General features: G+C 38.4%; 3 protein-coding genes across 4 annotated transcripts in view; 1 reads left to right on the top strand and 2 right to left on the bottom strand.

Moving 5' to 3' along the window:
• LOC110057405 (uncharacterized) overlaps window positions 1–6,287 on the top strand; it is a 32,677-nt gene extending 26,390 nt beyond the window's left edge. For both annotated transcript variants that reach the window (XM_089298332.1, XM_089298331.1), the window contains 8 exons: window positions 344–397; window positions 640–715; window positions 865–984; window positions 2,273–2,417; window positions 3,146–3,288; window positions 3,607–3,685; window positions 4,468–4,531; window positions 5,000–6,287. In XM_089298332.1, coding sequence (XP_089154458.1) covers window positions 344–397; window positions 640–715; window positions 865–984; window positions 2,273–2,417; window positions 3,146–3,288; window positions 3,607–3,685; window positions 4,468–4,531; window positions 5,000–5,021 — 703 coding nt within the window. In that variant the 3' untranslated portion in view covers window positions 5,022–6,287. The remainder of the gene's footprint in view (window positions 1–343; window positions 398–639; window positions 716–864; window positions 985–2,272; window positions 2,418–3,145; window positions 3,289–3,606; window positions 3,686–4,467; window positions 4,532–4,999) is intronic.
• LOC110057406 (melanopsin-like) lies at window positions 6,277–10,304 on the bottom strand. Its single transcript, XM_089298333.1, has 2 exons — window positions 9,349–10,304; window positions 6,277–8,540 (listed from the first exon to the last, which is right to left on the bottom strand). Exons 1-2 carry the CDS (start codon window positions 9,987–9,989, stop codon window positions 8,141–8,143), a joined length of 1,041 nt encoding a protein of 346 aa, XP_089154459.1. The 5' UTR covers window positions 9,990–10,304; the 3' UTR covers window positions 6,277–8,140.
• Window positions 10,305–24,947: 14,643 nt separating this feature from the next.
• The window catches only part of LOC110057407 (melanopsin-like), a 3,367-nt gene continuing 691 nt past the window's right edge, over window positions 24,948–27,623 (bottom strand). The window contains exon 2 of the mRNA XM_020763994.2: window positions 24,948–26,578. Coding sequence (XP_020619653.2) covers window positions 26,200–26,578 — 379 coding nt within the window. The 3' untranslated portion in view covers window positions 24,948–26,199. The remainder of the gene's footprint in view (window positions 26,579–27,623) is intronic.

Raw genomic sequence — 27,623 nt, 5'->3', positions numbered from 1 at the left:
AATATGACAGCTCTATAAATAAAGGTGGCATATAGTACCTTACTGTTTCGTCGAAGCTAGGTGATGAGTTGACGAGAACTGTTTAGCAAGGCGTTACGTTCTGTTAAGTAAATAGTTATTTTTGATTAATTTTTGTTAATATGCGAGTAACGATAACACAAGGTACTGCGCGTTGATACTCTTTCTTCTTGTTTCTTAAGTGGCTAATAATACAATAAGACTTTATTTTACGAGGGTAACATTGATTACTGTTGGCTCAGTGGTTTATAAAATGCCCCTCCCTTATGAGCTTCATGCTTATTTCTGGCTGTTAGTAATTCTTCTTTCATGATTGTCTTCTCAGCTTGTTCATCATCTTATACCGGGTGGAGGAAGTGCACATGCAAGGGGATACAGGGTAAGAATGCCTTGTTAATGTTTAAAATATCAAATTCATTTTTAATTGCCAGCCAAGAAAGTATTTTTATAATTAAAAAAATAAACCCGTAAGTGATATCGAAAAACGACGCTGAAGTTTGAACTATCCTGAGGGGAAGGAGTACTGGAACGTATGCAATTGAAAATATTTCGCCGCTCATCAGTTTTCAATGATCTCTGTTTCGGTCTTGATTTTAACCATCTATTTCTTGTGATTTTCAGAGAAGAATTGCATTCACTGGTGCAGTCGTATTTGGATTTCTCTCTTCTTGGCCTAGCAGACGTGATTAATACAAAGGTACTAGACTAACAGCCTTTCTAGTCCTTTCTCGAAACGATCGTTAAGAATTTGAATGAAAAAGGAGCAGAATTCTCCTTGATCTTGTCTAAGGGATGTCTTTATAGAACACACAAAAGTTTTGATATGTTTTATTTGCTTGTCAACAGGAGCTGGAGTTACAAGTGGTTCGGGAGGTGTTGGAGGTGTTTGTTAGAGTGTGTATCTTTCTTGATCAACCCATGTTTCTCAGCTTCGTATTCAAAGCCATTAGTAGCAGGCTCGATTACGTAAGTAGCGCACATGTGGTTCCTTTACATAAAATGTATTTCTTTTATATACCACTCCTTGTGAATACGGTGGCTCCATGGTTAGTGCGCTCGGGTCCGGGTTCGAGTCCTGGTGCCCGTTTCTCGAATGTCCCGAAAAGTTTTCGCACCCGGAAAGCCGTAGCAAAATCTCAAACCTTTTGATTACAGAGCTGTTTTATTCACATATTCTAAATATAAGCAGAGATTCTCTTCATACAAGAAGTTTCAGGCTATACACCTCGCTGTTTTTAGATACAGATAAACTAAAGATGGCTTTTCGGGCCCGAAAGGTTTCCGGAGCTTTCGAGAAACGGGCCCCTGGCCGAAGACATTATGTTGTGTTCTTGGGCAAGACACTTTACTCTCACAGTGGCTCTCTCCACCCAGGGGTATAAATGGGTACCGGCGACCTTAATGCACGGGTAACCCTGCGATGGACTAGCATCCCATCCAGGGGGGAGTAGAAATACTCCTAGTCCCTTCATGTTACAGAAACCGGGATAAGCTCCTGCCTGATGGGCCAATTGGCTCGTATGCAGACTTCACCTTGTGAATACCACACCACTTGACGCCGACCAGTTCACTCGAGGCCCTTCTTCTTTCCTTATTATAATTATCGTTGTGTAAAATAGCATTTTACGTATAATTTTATTCTCTGTTTTGTAAACGGTATTCAGTATGTCTCAGATTCTTGTGAAGTGATAAACTCGACTGCTGGCGGTTCCCTCCACTATTTGGTGTATTATTCGTCTCCTTTACTTATAACAGAAAGAGAGTGAAGCGAAAGAGAATAGAAGAGCGATTAGTGAGTTTGGCCGAAAGGCGACGCGCGTGTTGGTTTCGAATTGGACATAAAAACTGTGTTCACGGTTCAATCACCGAAGTTGCTAAGCGACCTGACCTGACGTCAGGGGCTTCATTAAGGGCCGGACATCAGGCAAATTGACCGGCTGTGAGGATGGTTCTGCCCGCCTGGTGTGACCATCTAAAGGAAAGTTTTTCTTAGAAAGAAGTTCAGTTCAAAAGGTTTTGCCCGCCTGTGAAAACCAGTTACCCTCCTGCTGTAAACATTAATGAAACCCATGCCTGACGCATGCTTATTGCATCACACTTACGTGACAATGTTCAAGATGCTCCCGAGTTCTCGCGTGATATCTTTTTTATTAATTTAAAGAATCGGAAACCCTCCGCTTGCTTCAGCAAAGATTTATGTAAAATGGCATAAATGTTCTTGTTTTTGTTTTGTGTTGTTTTGTCACGTGTTCAGGAGCCTGACTTGGTCCGTCTTATGAGTGAAGAGGAAGGTAGCAGCAGACTGAATGAGACACCGGACTTGTTGATTCTGTCCAATGATATCCCCACCAGTCCCACGGAAGAGCTTGTTATAACAGGTGAAGAGGAAGATGACCCCGGTAAGTATTGCAATGCACCATGCATGCATGTTCTTTGCGCCAGGGAGCGCATGAGGCCCCACACCATATGAATACTTGGAGATTATGGCTGGTGACTGGGTCTCACGAAACAAAAGTGGGAAATGAAATGCAAACATTAAAAAAAAATAAGTGGTCAGTTCCCTGTATGAGATGCACCTGTAGGAAATCATGTTAGTTGAATTCATCATCCTTGACTGGATATTTGTTTTGATGAATACAACTACCATGATTCCCTGTAGATACGTCTCCTAGAAGGAATTGACCATTAGTAACCTGAAGATATAGAACCATAATTGGGCATATGAAAACTTCTGTGTTAATTAAATTGTTCATAAGAAAGGCAACGTGGCAAAGTCTTGGAGTGGACCTAAGGGGGAATCCTTGCGATCAAAGCGCGACAGTGCAAGAATGAATGCTAGTACGACTTTCTTCTCTCAAAACCATTTTGTTCCCAGAACCCACGCTCCTAGCTGCCACTAAGCTATGAGTTGCAGGTCTGGGAACGAAATTGGTGTGACACCTATTGATTAATAGCACACGCCTTAGATTTTTAAAAGCTTTTCTTGCACTCGTGTCATTCTTCAGTCTGGAGGTACCTAGTTTCCTGTCTGGGTGAAGTAAAAACACTGTCAGTTGTTTCATGGTACAGAAACCCGAGGTGACTTTTGAGACACGCGTGACCTTTATCTTTTTGCTGTGTCCTATAGATGCTGGTCGTTTAATGCAAGAGTCAGTGGCTCTGGACACGTCCCATGAAAGCAGTCGCGGCACAACACGGCTACCTAGTCCAGAACTAAACGCTGATAATGAAGAGTTTTCTGACTGGGACAGCTGGGAAGGTGAAAATGAGGTACAAATGTTAATATTAAACTGTAAATTGGACGGAAAGCTTTTGACTTCTCTTGAGCTATGCTTGACTTCCATATACCTCGTTCCTTCCAGAACAACTGTAAAGATATTTTAAGAGTAATATTTTCAAGAGTATCCTTCTGTTACGAGGGAAGTTAGTTTTAGAGAATCTCGCTGCACTCTTAAAAGAGTCGCTTTCCTTTTGCAAGACCGTATTACGATCTCAACATTGTCTTCGTGGCTAGAACACGAAAGTTATTCTAAAAAGATGTAATAGTATCCTTACTCACAACGACTTCTCTTTTTCTTTTTGTTTTAGAATGAAACTGCTCTAATGACGTTATTTTCCGAGTTTTTACGTCAAATTAATCAAGTCTACCAGTCGAGGAGCGCCGAAGGTTAGAGATGTTTTATTTGAATGAGTACGTTGTGTTTTACAATTAAAACACTTCTTTCACAATTAAAAGAGGGCCTTTTTGATAAGCTTCGGCGGCATATCAGGCGAGTTTGGTCGAGCCATGGCTCATATTTTGATGACACCAAATGCGCCTGATATTTCGCCGAATCGCAGCGAAAAGGCACTGCTAGGTATTTTACCGTCACATTTTCGGCCGTAAAACTTGCCATATCAGGTCAGTGACTTGATATCGCAGGATGTCAGGACGGTGGACAGGGCTTGTGATTGGCTAATTTCGAATTTGATTACGGTAAAACTGACCTACGATAAAGTTATCGTAATCACAGCAGTATGTGACGAGCTGGGGAAAACAGTCGCTGAAGCATGGGAGCAAGTGTAACTTCGCAGACCAGCTTTTGACTTTCAACCGGTGTTAACAGAAGAACGAAATAGTTGATAGAGAATGCCTTTTAGAGTTGACTTGATATTATTTTGACAGAGAAACATAAACAGTCATTTAATAAAAATAATGCATACAACCGGGGAACAGTTGTAACTTTTTAAAGTTGAATAGCGAGCTCTTGCGAACTCTTGCGACCTGTTGCGACGATCTAGATGGGATACAATTTGTTTTAGTCAAAATTTTAGTCGAAGCCGAGAAACGAGGCATTTTTTATAAATTTATAGATGAGATCCGAGATCTGCAAAGTTTATTGACAGCTATGGTTGAAATTTAAACTGTTATCCAGACCCTCCGTTGAATATTTGTGGTATTGTTTCTAGGTAATTCTGTATTTCGAGAAGAACTGCTTAGGTGTGGAGATACAGAACAGAAGGCAATTGCTAAGTAAGTGCAGTTTAAAAACTTAATTTTGTGGTCAAGTAGAGGTCAGACCCGTCTTTTTAAATGAATTGATTTTGTAAATGAGACATGCTACTTCTCATTTACTGTCACATTCTCAAATAGCGTACTCCCGCAATAGCCTTTCAACTTTGCAAATGATTAATCCCTGATTGGAACATAGGTAGTTCTTGTTTGACGTTTTGTTATCCTCGGGCGAGTCAGCGGTAGGCAACTTCCGAGTCCCACCACTGCCAACAACAACAAAAACAACAACATGACGACCACGATGAGGATGATGACGACACCAACAACAACAACAACAACAATAACAGCAACTTTATTTGTACCCTCTTAATTCACACAATTTTCGCCACTAGACATATGAAATTTGTACATGCAACTGAGTTGAATAGTTTTGATCACCTCTCGTAATATGTTATTAAACGTTTTTTTTTTTTTTTTTTTCCCCAGCGTAATGGCGTTCCAGGGATGACAGTCTCGTGAGGAAAACAGCGTCGGTTCCGAATACCTGCAGTGACTGGACTTTCCTAACTGAATTACTGTTCGTGTGGAGACAATAGAACAAGCTAAATGGATGGCATTTCCCCAAATCTCGCATGGCTGCTTTACTAGCCTCGGTGGAAAGGGAAAGTTTGCCATATTTATTGTCATTGAATGTCTGCCATTGACAATGTTCATTGACATAACGGAGAATCATTGTTCTGTCAGTTTGAGGTTTATTCTCATTTTAAACAATTATTGAGGCAGATTCTCCTTTAAAGTATTATTGTACAAAATGTTGGTGAATTAAACTACAAACCTTTTTGCCCAAAACGTGACTGCCCAGATCGTAACTTTGAAATTTTGTGAATGTATTTTTAACTTGAAAAAAATGCTTCATATAGGACGAAGTTATTTGTTGGAAAATGTCATAGGCCGTTGACTTATTGCTGATGCCTTGTTTTGTCAGAATTACACCACTTGAAAGAACTATGAACATATTTTTAACCTGTAAAAGATGTTTGGTTGGAAGCAGTTATGAGTTAAAAAATGTATTTAGCAAGTGCGCCGTTGGCGAATTGCTTCTACCTCGGTTTAAAAGTGCGGCCTGGCACAAAGCCTATTACGTAAAAAATGGCTTTTGTCTACATGCAAGATTAATCTTCGCTCAAAGGTTTTAGTCAGGGTCTCAATATCACTTTGAAACAGGGGCAAAGGCAACTCTAAAACGGCCAAATTCTGCCACCTCAATTTTGTGCTTTAGTGGACTGAGCACGTGAGTGCACGTGGTATTAAATTGTGACACGTGGTAGTCATGATTGTAATGAGTGTGACGAGGTGTTTTACTCGCCTGTGCGACTTGTTAGACAAGAGCCAGCAAAGTAAATGAATGGCTCGATTTTAAAAAGACGAAAGCAAAAGTTGTTTATCTCCAGGATTCCTTTCGGAGGTTTTAAGTGTCGTTTAACAGAGGGCAACACATTAGAAAGCAGTAATAAGTGGTTTTATCGACAATGTATAACAACATTTCACAGGGTAATTTGAAGGGCAATAGACCAATTTCGACATATCAAAATTCAGCCTAAAATAATAGACTCAGCACGAGGCTCTAGGGGAATAAATACAGAGTTTGTGGGGTTTATTCCCCAGAGCCTCGTGCTGAGGTCTATTGTGTTAGGCTGAGTTTTAATATGTCCAAATTGGTCAATTGGTCAAATTAAAACGTTGCGAAAATAAATAATAACATGTTAATGAGTAACGCGTTGTGTTTGAGTTGTGGACCATACATAAAAAGGGAGGGCTTTGTTGTGAGCTATTGATGTCTTGTTTCCTCTGTTACTTGCCAGCAGATTGAGTATATAAAATATCGGCCCCTGTTCAAGTCGGAGCGGTTAGAAGGTTAGGCCACTCGCCTCCAGATCGAGCGGTCAAGAACGGAAAACGTTCTACGCAAAACACTACTCGAAAGGAATTCTAAGACGGAGCTTTATTTCTTCGATTAGACCTGCCGTTCACAAGTAATTCGTCACAGAAACGGAGCTTTTCAAAACGCTCTTCAAACAGGAGGAATTTAAAAAACCGGCTTTTCGTTTTCGTGTGGAGTTCAAACATTTTGAAAACGGAGCTTTTCGAAAACGATGACGTCACGATAATCATGTGATTTCCCTGACCGAGTTTTCCTCAAACACAAATCCAAGATGGCCGGTGATTGTTGCGCGGACGGAAAACATTTGATTTGTTTTCAGGGTAAAACCTCCGTTTTTAAATTCCTCCGGCGTAATGTGCACGGGGTTTGTCATTTCAGGTTGTTGTTTTGCAGTGGACGGCTAAGAAATGTACAAAGATTTATAACGCACGTGCACGGCCATTGTTTTGTAGCGTTCTCATTGCCACTGCCGTCGTGGTTTGCTTAAGGTCTTTATTGTCGACAAATGTTCAAATGTTGTTGTTTATAGTGGACAATGCGCTTAGCTACACCAAGCTAGTTCTCAGGTATGCCGTTTAAACTGAAAGGAGAAGTATTTCAACGAAGTTGAATGACCAGTTATATTTTGAAATGCAATTTTCTCCCAATGAAAAACACCATGGTCGTCATAGGGCGCTTTCCATTCGACCAAAAATTCCGAAATTTTCGAAACGGGGACAAATGGTACGGAAATTTCCTGGGAAAAGTTTCAGAAAATCCGGAAATTGTTGAATTTCCGAAAAGCGAACCATTCAACCGAAAATTCTGGAAATTTCGGGATGAAAATCAAATGGAACGGAAATTTCCAGTAAAATATGTTCGAAAATTTGGGTATACCTCACGAGGTTGTCCTCTTTCTCGGAAATTATGCAAATTCGCAATTTTCTATTCAGCGCTAGTTCTTTTGGCCGCGATGACAGCGAGTTGGACATCTCACGCAAGGATGACGGCGACGCGTATTCGAAAATTGAAATACTTTAGAATCTTTCCACTTATATGTCGATAAATACTAGCTACAGCTAAATTCGTGAAGAAAGCGTTTTTTAAAAATAATGCCCCTGTGGTGTACTTGTTTGTTTTGCATAGGTTGGCTAAGAAATGTAAGATTTATAACGCGTGCAGAACCATTGTACGACTCATTAAACCCTTTGTTTTGCGACGTTTTCGCTACCCACCGTTGTGGTTTGTATAAGGTCCATGCTGTTGTGGTCTATAAAAAGTCACGATGTCGACATATCAGTGTTCTGTTTACTTCTATATTTGCGATTTAAACCTCGAAGTCATTGAAAAATTCCAAGCGGACAAAACTGTGCGGCTTGTCGTTTTCCACACTGGAAAAGTCTGTACCGTTCGCCCATGGAAATTTCCGGAAATTCCCACCGGAATTTTTGGTCGAATGGAAAGCGCCCTATAGTACTTTTGTTTCTTTTTTGTGACGTTTCCATGACAATAAATCTTGAGACATCTGTTCATTCATTGAAGGTAAGGTGGTTGACATTAAACTATCTTCAACCATATCATTGGCTTAGCTGTTATTTAACACCAAAGACAGCAATGCCTCTAAAGCATTGTGAGATGTCTTGAGTTAACAAGCTGCTCCCTCATAAGTTTGGGAATGTTTAAAGAACTGTGATATGCCATTAAACTTAAAAAGCTGTATCTTCAAAATTCGCATTGGTCGCTGCGGAATTAACATAGCTGCTTCTTGTCGTACTCTTCCGCACAATGTAAGGATTCACCCGTGGGGTATTATTGCCAGTTACCATTTTCCACAGCGAAGCTCGGTAGGCACCACTCATGACAGCATAAACGATGGGGTTATAAATGACAGAAGCTTTAGCCAACAGTTCAGGAATTTCTGCTTCCCCGGATGAAAGCACGTGACGACCATTAATGAGAGCAGCGATGCTGACTAAGCAATATGGCGACCAGCTCATTAGGAAAGCGGCTATCGTCACGCATGTCATGCGTATTAGCTTTAGTTTGGACTTTCTTCGACTGGCTTGGATCATACGGTTGCCTGGTAGTGTAACTTTACGGATCAACCTTTGCGAAGGAAAAAACAAAACCGAAAAAGATTAGTAGCTTACATAGTCATATTTTTGCAGTAACCCATACAGGTTACTCTTTACTCTGACAATCTAGAGCAATACGAAAATCTAGAGCGGTTTTCAATTGAACGTCGTAAAACCAAAACCAAACCACTAAATTACTTACCAATTAGACTACGTAGCTTCTCTCTTTATCTAAAACCGTAGTAAAACTAAAGCCAAAACTAAAGTAATAGTCTGATTACTTTGTACACCCAAATGAAAACCGCCCATCAGCTCACCTCAAAACTACTTTTGCTTGATATCATGAATCACATTTTTTGATGAGCCGAAATGTGTCAACGGTACAATCCACGAAGATTAAAACTGGAGGAAAACTGAGGTTGACATTGTTGACACCCTTTCCTTTTGCCCAACCTTTTCTATACGTCCCAGAGGTCAATCCTAGTCACTTGAACTAATTATTAAGTACTTCACTGTGATTGGTTGAAAGCAGGTATATTTATCATTGATTTTAATTTGCACGAAGTGAAAATAATTGCACGCGCGTTAACGTTCGTAATTTTCTCTAGCCCGCCATACAATAAATGCGGAGTAATCGCATGCCTGTGTTGCACTCTCTTAGGGGTTCGCGCAATTGTGAGAAAATTTTCAAATATCACGCGTAGTGTAAATCCTTAATTAACTACCCTCGCGTTCATACGATTACCTATACTAATTTCTCTCCTTTTTTTAGTTACTTCAAAATTTCGGTTATTCATGTCCCATTTATAGGCGTCGCCAGTGGACATAACTGTGATTACCTGTAAATCAAGTAATGGAAGGTGGCAATCATCGTGATGGGAAGAAAAAAACCAAACATCAATAGGAAGACGATATAGACGATGCCCTCGGTATCTGAAGTGGCCCAATCAGGGCCGCAGCTTATACCGGCTTTACCGGGTACAGCCCTACTCCAGCCAATCATAGGAGGAAGATTGAGCAATATCCCGTATAACCACGTGCCAGTGACTATCAAAGTCATGTACCTGGTGTGGATTTTTGGATGCGGTACAGTCTGCCTAAAGACATGATACATAACGCCGATCATGGACGTCAGAGATGCTATAGACGAGATACCAGCTACGCCATTAGCGAATGAGGACCACATGCATCGAAAGGAACCCTCCTCGAGCGGTAATCCAAGCAGGTTTGTAGCGGCGATCACGGGGTATACCAGAACAATGATTACAAGGTCGGCCACGGCGAGGTTTATCATCAATGGAGTGATCACCTTTCTCCGGTGTTCGCGGTAACGAAGAACTATGAGAGTTACAACGTTGCCAAAGAAACCGACAGTCAAAACAAAGAACATGACAGTGGCGTATGCCAGGTACACCGTTTGCCATTGAAATGGCTTTCCTTCGGTCGAGGTATTGTTTTCACCCGAAGTATTGTTATCCATCGATTTTCCGTTTAAACCAAGCTGCTAGGTCGATCACTCTGAAAAAACTTGATTGAAGTTTGAGGTCAATATTTTCCGCGGCACTGCTGTTGAAATACTTTTCTCTCCTCCACCTCCCTGTGGAAAAAAGAGAGAAATGTAATTATTTTACCTCCCAACTGAAATACGTTTTCCGATTGGATGAGAACATGTCACGTGTCATATTGAGTCAAAACTCGCTAACTCCTTAGGGAAACAACAACTTGAACCTTCGACTCGCTTGTGATCAGGTTGTGCACCTTGAATTCGCGGCAAATCGATTTGTGTGCCGCGATCCTCGCATATTCCCCTCGGCTTCGCCTTGGGGAACATTGAGGGTCTCGGGGAAACAAAACTCACTGTTTCACTTAGGGCCAGTCGTTAAGTGTTAAGTGTTTAAGGATGGTTTTCAGTCGGAGTCGCAATCCGTATTTTTAATAGAGGCTTTCTCACAAAGAACGGTTCACTTGATCTCGGACGCCAAAATAGATTTTCATCATCTTTCGACCAGAAGTATTACTTATCCATCCTTTAATACTACTAAAATGCGATTAAAATGATCCGGAAAGCATTTCTTTCCATTTGGGATAATTTATCGATCACTAGTGTTTAACAGCCGGCCGTGAAAAGGTCCTCTTAATTTTATGAATCGCGATAATGGTTTGAATGCTCGTTTACAAATCGACTTCGCACGTATAAAACACGTATACGCAAAATTTTTACATATCAATTGATTCATTGACACTTTTAACTGCTGTTGTATCATTGAGTCCTTTTCCGGGTGAAAATCGGAGGAGAACTGCAATATTTATGGGACACCTCATAACTCATGAAACATCACGAAACTATGGTAAAAAAAAAAAACCCAACAAAAATCCATCTGTCGTGAAAAAGACACAAAATGTAACCCATCGGGCCTTCTCATATTAAATTTCACTCTGTTAAAACCGCATCACATAATACTCCACTTTGAGCCTGAAAATTTACTGTTGAGTGGTTGGCAATTCGTTCGAGGCCAATCATACCTCTCTGGGTAAATTTTCAACGTCATGACGAGTCGCTTAAAATCACCATTTAAAATTATAGTGGAATCCCGATTTTTCGAAACCCCAAGGAGAACGAAGATTGGTTTGAAAAATCGGATAGTTCGAGAAATCGGGGGTAAAATTACAGCGTTGACTGAGGAGGGGAAACGAGGTTTGGTTCGAGTAATCGGGAGGTTCGAAAAACTGAGGGTTCAAGAAATTGGGATTCCACTGTAATTAAAATCAAACCTCTTAATTATGCAAACGTTTTCAAGAGGCAAATTCGCTACCCGGTAAAAACACCGAACTTGCTGAAATTCTAAAATTTCGAAAAAAGAAATTTCATTGTGAAACTTGATAAAAGAAATTAATTTCGGGCTTTTTATGAGCACTGAGTATTAACGCTTAAAAATCCTTATAATCACAGCACTAATCTTCTAGGAACTGAAACAATACTGAGGCGAGTGCCTCTGACCAGATAATCAAAAGAAACGTGAAAATTTCTTCTTGTATTTGATTTCCTAGGTATTTGGACTTAAATCATAGCAGAAAAGTCAAGTTTAGCTCACCTTCTGTACAATGTTATATTCAAATATTAAGTGCTGGTGTATTCAGAATTCTGCACGATAGCGATCTCTACGCGTAGGCAGGCAAAGTGCAGCATCTCCTTTACTGATATTGACATTCAGCTAATGACTCCAAGATAATCCATTACTTTAACATCCCTTGTTTTAAAACAGCAATCCATCAAAGAAGTGAAACCTTTTAGCGTCAGTTCCTTGCTCGTTAAAACGAAATACGCATGTTCTGCTCTTGCGCGTCGAATGCAGTGACGTCCGATGTCGACTAAATTTGTCCTACCACACAATGGTCACTTGAAAGGTTTTATTACACGTTACCAAAAATGGAAAAAAAAGAATAATGAATCGAAAGATTTACTAGTAACAAAACCTTAATGCCAACATGCCTTTTCGACCCTTATAATTATAAGGAAAATTTTAAAAGATTTCAAACGCGAGCACCAACAATTTTCCGTCTGTAAGACATATCTTTTCGTTTATAGACCGACATTCAATCTGTGCATTGAAATTGTTAATTGTATTAACTATGATCTCTTTTGGCGGGTTGAAAATCCACTTGAAAAATATTTCAAGACAAAAATTCCGCCACATTTATGGAACTACCATAGGACGAAATATGAAGAAGATTTTTCACCATGTGCCACATATTTTCGATTTGGCTTTCGGTCTTAGTAAACAACTCCCTCAGCTCTTAATCTGGTCTGGCCTAACTGCCACATGTGAAAATCCCGGCAAGATTTAGGTGCATAGTTTCGTGATATTTCATGAATTATAAGGTGTTCAATGAATATTGCAGTTCTGGAACTGGAGAATGACAAAATGATACATCAGTAGTGTTAATGAATTAATGGATGTGTACATATTTTGGTGGTTCTATTCGCGCGAAAAATTTTTAAACGAGCATTGAAAACCATTATGGGTCCATTATCGCAACAGTGCCGGTTTGCATGTACGTCCACATCAGTTTATCTGGCGGTTTACGGTTAAGAAGTTATCGCGCAGTTGCGGGAAATCACAAATTTAGCTCGTGTTTTACGGTTTTTGCGTGCTTTTATCGCGATCTGGTAAAAGGAACGTAAATTTCACAAGCGTTTTTTGTCCACAAATCCATTTTAGAATGATAACACAAGCACAGAGAACACACCCAGCCTTCAAAATAAGCCTTTGGACAAACATCCGAATAATTTTTGGGATATTTAGAAGTTTCCGAGGCATTTAGAAAATATTTATAACATGTTTAAAAAATTTAGGGATATTCAGGAATATTTATAGGTTTTTTGGGCTTAACTCCGTATTTTCCTACGATATTCTCGAAAAAATACTCAGTTCTGTGGCAGAAACAATCCACTTGGTGATATATTCTATATCACCAATAGCGCTAAAGCAGCAATTTCCAAAATGGCTGATGAGGCAAATTTATAAAACTTTCGCCTAAGCGATTCAAAATCGGTGTATTTTTATGACAAAAATAAGATATATTTAGGGTTTTTTTTTGTGATATTTAGAAGAATTTTTGAGAATTTCCGGAAGATATTTGAGCGATTTTAATTTCACTCATCTATGCCTTGAAAACCGCATTTTTAACTTTTCTCGAACGTTCAAGGTGAATTTCCATTTTGCATTGTTCATCGCCGAGTCATTTTACACCCGTATATAGACATAAATTTTAACGAATTTGCGTGTGTGAAATAAATTACACCACATGCATTAGACGGCGACGGCGACGGCGACGGCGACGGAAAAACTTAAGTATGGTTCAGCTTTTACCACAACTGATAAACGGGATTTCTCTTGTCGCGTTTTTCTAAGTGCGTGAAAGGGCGTAATTTTTAATGGCTTTGCGCGCGTAGAATAAAAAAAGGAAATATATATTCTGCGGAAAAGTTGACTCTGGTTCAACATTTTCCGCACACGCAACTTTACTATTAAGTCCCTCTTTTATTTTACACACGTAAAGCTATTAAAATTCACTCTCGTTAACTGGCAAAAAGCGACGCTATACTCTACGCTAGCGAAACAATTAAAATTCACGCTCGCTGACACGCGTAAAATAATGCAGCAGTGGAAATTACAACAGGGTAAAAAATGTCCTACTTGAAGAAATTTTTTTTTTCGTATAGCTCATGACAAATCAAAGAAATATATTATTGTAATTTGAGAGCATTTAAGTAGCCCTTCAGTTGGAAATTTAAGATCCTAAAATCTTTAGCTCAGAATGATCCTACCTTTTATTATCGTGGATTAATCCTACGGTTAACCCGGCCTTCAGCGACCCGTATAGTGAGAAATAATCATTTACCCGTCTGCTTGAAAACATGTCGACGTTACAAAGAAGATGTTGATCACGCTCGAGTGTTCGGCGATTAAAATGAACATTGAATGCCAATTAGTAACTCAGTCAAGCTGTGAAAAGGACTTTCGTTTGACTTTTGACAGTTCACTATTAATTTTTTTTCAAACATTATTTTCTCTATATTAGTACAAAATAAAAGTCATCAGTTTCTATTTCATCCATCGAAAAATACAAATCACTGGATACTATTTGCAAGATAAAACTATCTGGTGAAACAGAAATTAGATCATTTCAGCAAAGAAAATTCGATTTTGACCACACTTCAGTGAGTAATCGACTATCTGATTCACCTTGTAAATCGATGAGTGCCCCGGCCAACAGAGAAAAAGTCCCTCGTTTGACTTTTAACGGTTAGAAGTTGGCTACTTGTGATCTGAAGGTGTTGAAACGTGTCTCCGTCAGCAACAATTTCGACATTTTGCACTACTTCCATGGAAGTGAAAAAAAGCCAAAAAAAACAACAACAACAAAAAAGAAAACAAGAAAACAAACAAACAGCATTAGGATATGGATCAAACTCCTCTACAATTCTTCGCAATAAGATTTAAGTTACAGTACAGTGGACCTAATGTTCGAAGTGGCTCACCTTTGTTGAAAAGATAATTGGATCGGAGAAGAGATGAACTGTGTATTTCCCTTTTGTTTTCAAGGATGCGAGGATTCCAAACCCGAATGGCAATTTGCATCGACTGCTTTTGAAAGGGTTTGTTTCAAAGAGACTTTGTTAACAGGGCTGGAAAATGTCCTAGTTTGTCTGTCCGTTGCTAAGGATGAAGAAGCTCTGTCGATTCCTAGCCATAAGAGTCGCTTTTCTTTTTCTTTTGAAAGTGATAACTGGTTTTGAGGACATGGTTTCAATTCACTTCATTTACAGCGATCGAATGCGACAATAACAAGTTTAAAATTAAAAACCTAAAGAGCCCTTAGGGGTTTTGTGAATTTATGATGGTCGAGTAATGGCAGAATTGCACGTTAAAAGCTTGTGAATAATGCGAGATTAAAGCCTTCTAATAGTCAATTATGTACGTGGGTATATCGCAAGAGTTGCCAGTCGATGTTGTCAACAGAAGACGACATTTCATTGAAAAACGCCACTGAGTTTGATGAGCACTTGAGAACGCATGATGCAATGGGTTTTAAAAGCCAGCTGCCGCGGACCTTACGAAGAAAGTGAATTGTTGATCGGCTTTTTAATTTTTCTTCAAGGTTTTGTTTCTAAATGGAAGTTTTTGCGGACAGTGAACTGTTTTGTTTCTAGTAATAAAATTAAATTACAAACTGATAGCGAATTCATGTTGAAGTTCCCCACCTTATCAGGCGAGCTTGTGTATTTGGCAGTAATTGAAAAATGAAATAAAGGTTCATAGATTATACAAAACAATCGTGAAGCATTTATGTGATTTAGATTAGTATAACTTTGACGTCCGTTATCTTCTTTCCTTCAAAAATCCATGACTGATTGCAAATTAACTGAGTCAGTTCAAAAATCAATGGTCATATTCTTTTTTCTCAAAGGTTACCAAAACATGCAGTTCAAATGTTAATCAATTTTTAATTTGAAAGGGCAGTAAATACTTCATTTCATGCCTCGTTCTGACTACAAAGAAACAGAACTAAGTGAGAAATTTATCTCGCCACAAAAGTTTGCTAATTGGCAAAAATGGAATTTTGAGACAACACAGAAGGGCCACTCTCGAAGGGCTAAATGTTAAATGCCGGAATACTAACTCGAATCTTCGAGGTTTTAAAATCTCAATTTCGTCTATTCGCGCCTGGAGCATTTTTTTAAATATTTGAGCTAGGTAAGAGGGTCGCCAAAGGCTAAGCTTGCCTATTCGGAACTGTTCCAACGCTTATAATTAGTCGTTTTCTTTGATACGGCTGTTTTACAGTAGAAAAAAAAAAAAAAAAAAAACTGGCTTGATTTTTTTCTTCTTCTTTCAACGATCGTCAGAACTATCACGAGTGATTATTTTAGCTCTTTTTCTCGTTCGCAATATTTCATTGGGTGTTGTTAGCTCCGGGGCTAATAAAATGTCGTCTGCAGATGTAAATTCCGCATAAATATAATCTTTTCAGTGTAAACATCTGGTCGCAATCAGCGCTGTTGAGTCGCGAGAACATATCCGCATAATAAGCAAAATATTTAGCCTGAAAGGGCGATATTCCGGATATTAAAACCTGAAAAATTAATATAGCCCTACCGGCAAAGGCATAAGTTTATGGGTAAAATTCCTTTCCTGTTGATTGCAAATTACTGTGACGATGAGGCAACTCTGAACAATAACTGTAAACTGCTCTTCTTGAAATGATGCCAAAGTTCAAAGAAATAAATCTTTACTTGTCAAATGCATCAAATTGACTCCATTAAGAAAATTCACCTGATTCAGCTGAATAATTTATGTTGCTTTTTCCGTGATACTCCAAGAAGAAGAAAAGACAATTTGTTTTCTTTTTGATAGATGTTCGTTCCGAACGAAAAAGTAAATTTCCAGACATTTGCAGGGTGTGCGAAGTTAGATTTTGGGTAGCTTTGTAAAGAAAGCTCGTGAATTAAAATTGCAAAACACCCAGGTTGTTTCAAACATATCAAACCAAGAAAGATCCTGATCAAACACACTAGAAAAACACGAGTTGTCTGGTCGATGAAAAACAAAGTGAAATGACTTAAACTGAGGCTTGTTCTCTTCACTGAATCCCCAAACATATGTCTCACAAACTATCCCCGACATATTTTCTTTATCGATGAGCTAAATGTTCAAAACACTAACATACCAAAAATTCGTTTTCAGTCCTTTCTTCAAAACTTGTTTTCTTAAAAAAATGGCAAATCCTGACTTGATTCTTTCCCTTCCCTTTCCAGAGTTCGCCACAAAATATACATTTTTTCTTTATCGAAAGAAACTAAACTGGCCAGGCCATGTCATGCAATGGCGCGAGTCCGCGAGTTTTGGATCAGCGTTCATCCGAGGCCTGTCCGTTCTGAATAAGTGCATTCAAAATTGTAACCAACCAGAAAATCCTGATTGCAGTTTGACTGAGGGTAAAAGCTTAATAAATGCCTCCTGAATCTAAATTGCGAGAGCAAACGCCATAAACGTGTTTGTAGCTCTTCAAAATGTCCCGGTTCTTGGTACTGATCAAAACAAGGCTGAAGGGCCTCTATTAAGACGAGTTTGATAAAGGGAACACCAGTTTTGCTCCATCGAACACCAAAAATTTCACTTAAACTAGTTGTATCTTCATTGCTTGTTAATTTTGCTTGGTAACAATGTACACAGGATTAAAGGTCACTTACTACTCCAGACACACTTCGCTGCCAAAACTGTAACACGCTTGAAATCGTCTTATGTACTCTCTAAATCTGCTGTCACACCTGCCAGGTGATAAATGAAGTCAAGCCAGATTTCTAATGATTTACTGACTAAATCTCCTGTCACACTAATACTCGGAGATCAATCTCCTGCCGACAGTTTTTGGTATAATTTTGCAAAAGTAGTGTTAACAATAATATCACATTTTGCTCGCGCTCATTGGTCAGATTTTGTTGTCGATACCAGTGCCATTTCCGTCTCTTTGTCTAACTAATCTCTTTGAATTTCAAATTATTTCATTACTGAAGTATAGTCTGAGGATCTACTTGGCTTCGACTAAATTGACAATTTTTTACGATACTTACGATCACTAGCGGGAGACAAGTTTAAAACCTGACCACGTCTCTTAACTCTCGGTAAGTTATGTCATTTATTATCCAATTGCAGCGAATACCGTCCAAATAACAGTACAAATATACAGCGATACTGTACAATAGAAAACCTGTTTGCCGTATTTGCACAGTAGAAACCCTGTTTGCCGTACAGGTTTGCGCGCGCACGCGAAACTGTCACACTCTCCCTCTTTCATTGATAAATTTATTGACTACAGCAGTTGGATAATAAATCTCTTATTAGATGTTTTTGGTGTGTAGTATCGCCGTATATTTTAACTCGTTGTTTGTATTTTGACTCGCCCTACGGGCTCGTCAAAATACGGCACGACTCAGTAAAAATATATAGCGATACTACACACCAAAACATATAATAACATATATTTATTTAATCAACTGTATAGCATACATTAATTTCACTGGAAACTAGAGGAAACGTCTCGAACAAATCAAATATACTCATACGAAATAAACAGTGGGCTACATTTGACGCGAAAGCAAATGGTAAGGAAATTTCCAGGGAAAATTTTTCCAGAAAATCCAGACACTATGGGCGCTTTTAACCAAATCTCACGGTCTTGTCTGGAAATTCAAGAAAAGGCTGTTCTATTCACCACTGAATGTTTTCGGAAATTCAGACCGGAATCTTTGGCCAAATTGAAAGGGCCGTAACGAATTTACGAACTCAGTCAAATCTTTCGGAAATTTTAAAAATATCATTGAATGGAATGGAAATTTCCAGGAAGAAGAATTCGAAATTTTTGTGTGTATTAGGTGTGAAATTAGATAATGTGAAAGATATTTCTATTCTACAGGCCACTGCAGTCAACCAGAACATGATATTTCATGCGCCATTAGAAATTTTCGAAAATGCAAAGCAATATATTCAGTCGAATGGAAAGCGACCCATGCGTGAGGTTTAGAATTTAATGGAAAGAATAAAGGATAATCAAATGTTCGCAGTTATATTTCAACTTAAACCGATGAAAAGAGAGCTTAAGAAAATAGTTCTGTCTTCAGAGTCTTGAGGGGAAGCTGAACGCACAGTCCTTGTGATTTCCGTGCAAATGCTTTATCAGTGAGCTTAATTAGAGGACACTTGGAACTGGCCAATTTCGGGTTTTACTTCTATCCATGAATTAATGAATATGAGGTGATAGATGTATTTGGATTAACTTGAATGTGTGAACTGAACAATCATGCTTTAAGAGATGACTGACGAAGACGACTTCGAGAGCAATGTCTTATTAAAATTAATAGATTTAGTAGGATTTCATCTTCTGGTAGCGCATTAAGATACCTGTCATTATGCTCCGCAAAAAAAATTTGCTCGGTGGCAAATATAAAGAGGTACCCTGACCATTATCGCCCCATATGACGAAATCCGCAAGTATCTTGTATTCTGCATTCTATACTCTGAAATACGTATAGAATTAAATCTAGACCGATTTCGAGGAGTGGACCAGGTTTCAGAGTTCTGGTTTTCATTTCCAGTCACAGCATTCTGTTACTGTAGTGCAAAATCGTTTGATATTTGCACATTTTTTTTTGAATATTATTTAATAAAATGAAGCCAGCAATTTTAAAAAAATCAGTGAAAGGAAACAAGATTCGATTTTTCAAACTTCTGAACATACCTTTTGATCAGTTAGGCCGCTCTGGGAAGGCTATAATTTTTGAGATGAAAAATTAAATGATAAGAAAATTTACATTTGTGGGTTCTTCATAAATAGATAATCACGGACGTCCATTTAATACCTCTCGTCTGGCTTGAAAGGGCACAGAAATAGATTTTCATTATGAATTTTTTGCTGTTCGGTATTTTTTAATCTCTCGGTTAACAGAGACATCAATTTATATTGGTATATTTAAAGATTAAAATTTTATTTTTCTTAATGAAGTCAATTGAAGACCTCGTGACCTTTGACTTATAAAACACCCACACAAACATTTGACATCATTATTAATTAATACTGCTTGGAAACAGTGCAGACGAGCCAAAAATCCATGGAGAAGATATGCTCGAAAGGAGAGTATTACGGTGATTTTGCATTTTTGGCGTAAACAGTGCTAAAATTATGACCGATTACTCTCGTCTCCGAATGTTCCAGGAAGTTAACAAATAGATTCCATGTTGCAGTGCGACTGTTCAGAAATTGATCACAGATGACGTCAAAATGGGCTAAGAACAAAAAAGTGGCGTTATGCGAGGCGTTAGACGAGTGTGTCACTGATGCTTTGACCACATTTTCACATTTTCTGTACTCAGTTACTGAACAGACGCGCGGCAACATGGAATCTATCTGTTTTAAATAATAAAGTAACAAAAACAATTCAGCGTTAATGACGTCATCTATTCGTCTGTCCTCCAATATATTACAAGCAAGAACCAATCAAGATGCGAGAAAAATTGGATTGCATTTAGGTTACTATGAATGAAAACATGTATTTGAAGTTTTTACCTTTTGAGGTCCTTTAGTGTTTTTAGTTTGCTATGAATGAAAATATGTCTGAATTTTTTTTAATTTTGGCTTCACTACACAACCGAACACACTCAAAGGTCGAGGCATAATTGTGACTTTAAGCTTACCACATAGTGGATAAGAGATACATCAAAAAGCATCCTACATGCGGCAAAGCCGGACACGTAAACTCCTACCCTATTCTTTGAATGAAAAGTCTTCCCTTTTTGAGGTCATGCAAAGTTTTAAGATTTCTTTGAATTAAAATATTTCTTCAATTTAATTTAAAGTTTTTGGGGTTACTGACCCGGCTTTAGCCAGTTACCGTTATGTCATCGAGTGAGTAAAATGACTTGCTGGAAGCTTTCGGAGAAATCTCACGAAGTGAGACCGAAAACACCTCGAGATTTCAGTTCTTTTAATCGATTTTCACGTTTAAAACGCGAGTTTTAATGAAAATAACTGCTTCTACAGTTTATAACTGTAGTGAAAAAAATGCGAGTTTACAAACAGAAAGAGTTACGGGAACGGACATTACAGACTCGTTTTCTCACACTCTTGATTGCCGAAGGACAATTTTAGCCAACTCTAAATATCCCCCAGTAACACTTTAATTAAAAAAAGAAAAAAGGTGTACATGTTATTCGCAAAAAAACTTTTTAGAAGTCGGTTTCCTTCAAAGGAACTCTGGTAATAGGTACGTCAACACTTTCGTGAATTAATTTCTGTTATTGGAATTAATGACTACTTAAATATTAAAATTTTGAAAAAGGGCAGCCAGTAAGACAGCCTTTCTTCTACAACAAGCCAGCCTGAGTTGCTGTTTGATAGAGATTGCACAACATTCTTTGTTTGAATTTTTCTGTTCATTTCTATAACTTTAATATCTTAATTTAATTCTGTGAAAACAATTCTTGTAATTTTTATATTGCTCTCGTTGTTTTGGTTTGGCTGGACTCCCTTGGAATCATAAAGAAAATGTAAAGCGCCATAGACAATTAATGGATTTGGCGCTATACAAATATCATTTATTTTTTTTATTTAAAATGAAAAAGATTTCGACGCTGTCATTCGATCGAGGGAAAATATATGGTAATGGTTGTCGAGCGCAAGCGTAGTACTGCTTAGTGTGGACTGCGCAAGCCCTTACTTAAGTCTGGCTTTCGTGACAGTGTCAGTTTGACTCGCTTGATTGACAGTTTCTACCAGGTCACCATAAAAGAGCGAGAGCAGAATATCAGGTTCAGAAGCGTAAGAGTTGTAAGAGATAACGTTGCTGTATAATTAATAAAGAAGAATGATACAATGAAGACAGAGTCTTCAATTTGTAAAGGATATCGTTCGTCCACGATTATTCTTGTACAATATTCACCTAAAGTCAGGATTCCTCAACAGGATTTTAAAACGCTCTGCTGGCAAAAAGGCATCTGAACCGGGTTGATAAGATCGTTGGCATAATTTCTTCAAACGAAAATTCTGGATTCTTCATTAAGTACTGACAGATCAGGATGTTTGCTTCATATATATGTCAAGCACTCAAATTTTAAAACATTACCTTGCAGTAAAACAAATACTTGCAACTCTTTTTAGCACCATGGTGGTTATCATCATTATCATCATCACTGACCAGTAACCACATGTCGTCTTAGAGGGTTTTTTTACTTCTTGAGGTCATGCAGTGTTTTAAGGTTTCTTTGAATTAATATATGTCTTTAAAGTAGTACTATGACGAAAAGTCGCATCTCTCCTATCTGAGCCATTTTAAAACATAAACGAGTAGTCTGTATGAGAAGAAAAATGCCGTTTACTATTTTCAAATGTCTCTTTTCGTTCCTGAGATATTCAAGTTTTTAAAATATGCAAATTGGGCAAATGATGTCATACACTCAACCAAATTTTGATCAGAAATGTTTGATTCTTTGCAGTAAGACTCTACTAAATGTGCTCCACAAAACAAGCTTAACAGTTTTGTTACCATGGCAACATACTGGGTTCCAGACCTCCCCAATATTAAAGGCATTTCTGGCCACCTTTGGCGATCCATTCTGATATTAGCTAATGGTGTCTCACATGCACGATCCAGCAAGCATATAAATATGATAGCTCAAGTTCGTGGCCTTGTTTAATGTTTTTCAAGCTGAAAATCACTAACATATTGAAATCAAGTGGGTGGGGACTGGAAAAGAGTTAGTTGCCATGGGAACAGAATTTTTTACAGCCGTAGGTGTGTTTCCTGTAGAACTATTAGCCTACCAAGTGCCAATGGATTCTGCTGCAAATTGACCGAGATAGCTCAGTTTACATACTTAATATAATATTGGGTTGAGTGTATGACGTCATCAGTCATCTCATTTGCATATTATACGCATTTTTCAAACTTAAATATCTCCGGAACTAATGCAGATATTTGAAAACGGTAAACGGCGTTTTTATTCTTTCATGGAATTCTATGTGATACACCTAAAAAAGCAAGGGATAAAAATTTGATCATGGTACTACTTTAAAGTTTTTAACTATTAAAGTCATGCTCATTAAATCATTTAATATTTTTTCAGCTAGAGTATACCTACACTTCAGCTCCTTTTTGCCTAAATGGCGCTCGTACCGAAAATTAAGAAACTCAAGGATCTCGAAAGCCTCGTCGTTCCTAGGAGTTGTTTGCCATTTACCCCAAAATTCTGGAAATGTGTCGGTCAGAATGTAAATGGTAGGACAGTTTTGGATCGACCGACCGGGAAATTTTCGAAATAAACGGAACGTCTTGATAGGTAGTCCAAAACCTCCAACCCTAATTTCCGAATGGAAAATGCGCTTATCGTTTGCAATTCTTCGCTGCCATCCTACAATTGGAACTAGGATCAGGTTAAACTTGTCCTAGTCTTTCAGTAAATTGGGGATTTTTGAGCAAATGGTAAATGGCCATTACAAACGGAACTTAACATCAGGCATTTTGGATTACCACTTGTGCAAACGAACCGGTTTCTCCTTGTAAACGGTAAACAATCAGGTTTTTTCCTCTTCCCACCATTCTCCCTTCTCTCGCCCTTCTGCTCCAGCGAAATTAAATAAAAGATTTTGTTGATGTATAGATCTTCTACCGTTTCACACCATATTCTCTACCACCCACCCCCTGAAATATTCTTCTTACCTGTGACAAGAACCGTTGATTTTATTGGTGAAAGTAATTAGAGCGTTCAGTGTTGACAGCTTTTGGACAAAGAAATACAAGTACTTGTAGTATGCTTAACGCCCAGGAAGTATAGAGTGTTTTCACATGACGTCACGGCAGCCATATTGGTGTCCCAACGCGATACTTGAACACGGTGGCCAAGTGCTCTTTTCTTATGAAAAAAACTGTCTTTTTTTTCCAATGAATTTGCATGGCTGCTGGCTACAGGAACGGAGATACTCTGAAATGAAATAAACAATAAAATAAAACTTTACCACAAGCTTTCACAACAACTTTGCATTACATCTTCATTTTTTGAATAGTTCTTTTTTACTTGTTGCTGATATATAACTGGAAGAAACGATGATTTTATGATTACAAGTACTTATTTGTGCAACCCGTGCAGTTCACAATTGCTTAATTTTACGCGTAAGCGTTCTGGGTCACCTGATTTACCAAATAGAAGATGACGTTCCATGCCCTAAGAAAATAATGCACCGTTGAAGTCTAGACCAAACTACAATAGACCATTTTACAGTTGTCTGCTCAGTGACCTGGCCTTTGTATGGCAGCGAGGCTACAGTTGACCTTGTTTTGATACAGACCTCACTGCTTTTGTTCTGTAAAACAAGTTGTTCTGATGCTAACTAGGTGCATTTACATGACAAAAGCAGTGAGGTCTGTATCAAAACAAGGTCAACTCTAGCCTCGCTGCCATACAAAGGCCAGGTCACTGAGCAGACAACTGTAAAATGGTCTATTGCAGACAAAGACCTCGTTTCGTTTGTGTTTGTCTAAGTCGCGGGGCACGTTTAATTTGGCTCAAATTCTTAAAAATGCCGAAGCAAAAATTGAAACAAATTCAACTTTCTGTAGTTTCCCGTGCATCTGTACTCTGATAAAGCACGTTCTTTCAACCAATCTGAGCGCGCGTTATAACGAAACTCTGCTATAAAATAACACAATGCACCCTCGAGGACTTAAAAAACTGTTAGTGGACGTACGAGCACAACTCGAGTGCATTCAGCAGTTTGTCAAGGCATCAAAACTGCATAATTTTTCTTTTTAGAAAACATGGAAACAATCTTGTACTTGGCTTAGAATGGTATAGCGCAAAAAAACGAAACATTAATTATTACGGAGCTTTTAAGCTGATGATGGCGACCTTAATGACAACGCTTAGTAAAAAATGCATTTTTATTTTACCTTCAAATTTCGCAGTTGTCTAGATCTGTTCAGTGCGCCTGTTGGTGTCAGACCTTGTTCAAGCTAAATATGAAATGCCAGCGTTGCCGTGACTCCAAATGGAAATGTGAAAAATTAGCCGCTGTCTTTCGCGTTCTTCAAAATACGCAAAAATTAGCTATTTCACGTTGTTGTTCTGCATAGGACGACTAAGAAATGTACCAAGATTGATAACGCACGTGCTCAGCCATTGTTCTGCTCATAAAATCTTTTGTTTGGTGGCGTTCTCGTTGCCGTTGCCTTCGTGATTGTGCTTAAGGTCCCTATCTACATCTGAGATGGGGTTGTGGTTGCCTGCGCAACACCAGCTCGGGATATAGGTGCTCTACAATTTCCAACCAGTGAAATATTGCAAGGTCAGCTCCAATAGCGGAAATATAAGTATTAACTGCACGCATATTGGATAATAATTGCATTTAATTTTTACGTGCCTCTTTTTTTACATGGTAATTATATTAAAAATTTCGCGCGTTACGTATAATCAATACATTGCTTGTTAAAACCCAACTTCCAATGTTTTCCTTTCAAAAGTTTCGTTTTGGGCCTCACCCCATCACCTTTCCCGTTTCATAAAAGCACATGTTAAGCTTTTAAGCAGATGGAATTTTGCGTGTAAAACATTTCTCGATTTTCATGAAACGACACAGGTACTCACGGAAGGAATCTTGAAAGCTTGTTAACAAACACATTCCAAGTCGCCGTATGTACGTTCATTAATTGATCACAAATGACGTCAAAATGTGGTAAGAACAAAAACGTGGCAGGCAAGACCATAGCTGAGTGTGTCACTGATGTTCTTACCACATTTTGACGTCATCTGTGATATATTCCTGAACAGACGCAGGGCAATATGGAATCTGTTTGTTTATATAATAAAGTAACAACAAAAAATGCTAATGACGTCATCTATTTGTCTGTCTTCCAATTGATCTTAAGTAAAACCAATCAAAATACGAGAATAATTCAATATATTATATAGTTATATTGTTCATGCATCAAGATAAAATGGAAATGTGCCACAAGGCGATTCGATTTCAATGCACGCAGACTTTATGACGAGTTCTTGAGAGCCGTTTTACTTTTCTGTTACTCGGGTAAATGCAAAATCACATATACATTTTTACATTTCAAGTTCTAATACGGATGCTCTCTTCTGAAACTCATTAATAATTCACAAATTTAACCAAAGGAAATCACGACCGTCACATGCAGTGTTTGGTTGTCTGATCTTAATTAGCATACTACATTTCATTTCCCCGTTTTCACCTTAGTTTTCGACTGAGAAGATATATCAAACATTCAAGACAGTGTTTGACCACATTTCCAAACACCTCGAGGTTGGTCAAAAATACTCCGCTACGCGCCGTATTTTCAACTCTCTTCCCGGTGTTTGGAAATGTGGTCAAACACGGTCTTTCGTGTTTGACATATTACTTCAAGAACATTTCGCTCCCACAGACGAATGTTTTCGATATGCTTCAGTAATAGGGAGCGACTTGAAGCGGTAGGTACGCGGAAATAGGAGACCAAAGTTTTCCTTGCGTCTGTACTGTACCCAAGGGAGTGCTTCCTCTCGCTCTCGCACGGCGGCCGTGCCCACTCGATCCCTGCCATTTCTTCAGCACTCGCTATGTGGCCTATGATATTTTATTTACATATTCGTCGAGATCTCAATCCTTGACTGCGCAAGATTGTCCGTCCTGTTTCTTGAAGAGCCAGGTACCACATGCCCCCCATTTCCAGACAAAATGACCCAGAGTTTCCGTCGAAACCGTTCATTCATAATCATATAAACAATGGGGTTATAAACAACAGAGGCTTTGGCCATTAGCTCAGGAATCTCTGCCTCCCCGGGTGTGAGCAAATTACGTCCTGTGATGGTTGCCGAGAAGCTGACAAAGCAGTACGGGGACCAACTCAGCAGAAAAGCTGAGATAGTTGCTGTGGTCATAAACGCCATTTTCTGTTTGTATCTTCTGCGTCGAGCTTGGATGAAGGGATCTCCTGCCACCGGTGGACGTTTGAGTAATCTGGCAAATTATAAATGTAGTAAGGATTAAATTCAGAGAAATTTTTATTACACCTAAAGAGATAACATACGGAGGCTACAAAAATGGATCAGCCATTTCTCTATTTCTCTATATTCTCTTGGTTCATATGATTAAATTCGAAAGAAAGGACTGGTTTAAGTTCATTCTGATGAGACTAAATCATCAGTAGAGGAAGTAACTAAAATTAAGGGTGTTTTTAGTAGGCCATACTGTTCCCATGGTAAAAATTTGGATTTAGTTAATTAATTAATTTGATTTGTTGAGGGCCCCACTGGAAACCACCATGGCGAGTTGGGTTCCGTTGTTAAGTATTACTTTGATTATTATTTTTAAATGGTAACCTATTGTGTCACGAAAATGATAAAAAAGGTGTTCACCAATAATTGGGCAGTTTTTTTGATACTATGATTATGGCATCACCTGATAAATAGTGGTAACAATCACTCGTCAAAATCTAATTCTTGATGCTGGAAACTGTTGCCAGCCACCTTAAGATGAAATCGTCGATAGAATAGCAATAGAAGAACGAACTAAAGAATGAATAAGGAAGGACCAAGAGAAGGAAAGGAAAGCTGTGGACAGGGCTGAGGCTGAGTAGGAGGATAAGGAAGGAGAGAAGGGGGAGTTGCAGGAGGAGACGAGCAGGTGAAGAAATAATAATAGGAGTAAGAATAACCAAAAGCTGGAGGAGGTTAAGAGCAGGAGAAAAAGACTAATTTTGTTCAGTATCAAACTTATTTTATTACCGATGCCCGAAGGATTTCACTCAAACAATTACACAGCCCGAGTAATTATAGAAGTCAGTGTAAAATAACAATAATAATGGTAATAATAATAATAATAATAATAATAATAATAATAATAATAATAATGACGAAACCAGCTTCAATATCATCAATAGCTGTGCGAATCGTTAATAATAATAATAATAATAATAATAATAATAAAAAACAAAATTGGATATTCACGTTCGTAAAAGCTAAAATTGAAAAATTAAATGAAGCTCACGTTTTGTTCATCGCCT

This window comes from Orbicella faveolata, unplaced genomic scaffold (assembly GCF_042242905.1).
Source record: "Orbicella faveolata isolate gen_17 unplaced genomic scaffold, um_ofav_v1 contig_3, whole genome shotgun sequence".
Lineage (NCBI taxonomy): Eukaryota > Metazoa > Cnidaria > Anthozoa > Scleractinia > Merulinidae > Orbicella > Orbicella faveolata.
Note: the sequence above shows the minus strand (reverse complement) of the source record. Positions and strands in the feature narration are given on the sequence as shown.

Coding starts and splice junctions, on each gene's coding strand:
- LOC110057406 (XM_089298333.1), bottom strand. CDS start 9,989: ATGGATAACAATACTTCGGGTGAAAACAATACCTCGACCGAAGGAAAG. Junction 8,541..9,348: donor TTCCATTACTTGATTTACAG/GTAATCACAGTT, acceptor TCCTTCGCAAAG/GTTGATCCGTAAAGTTACAC.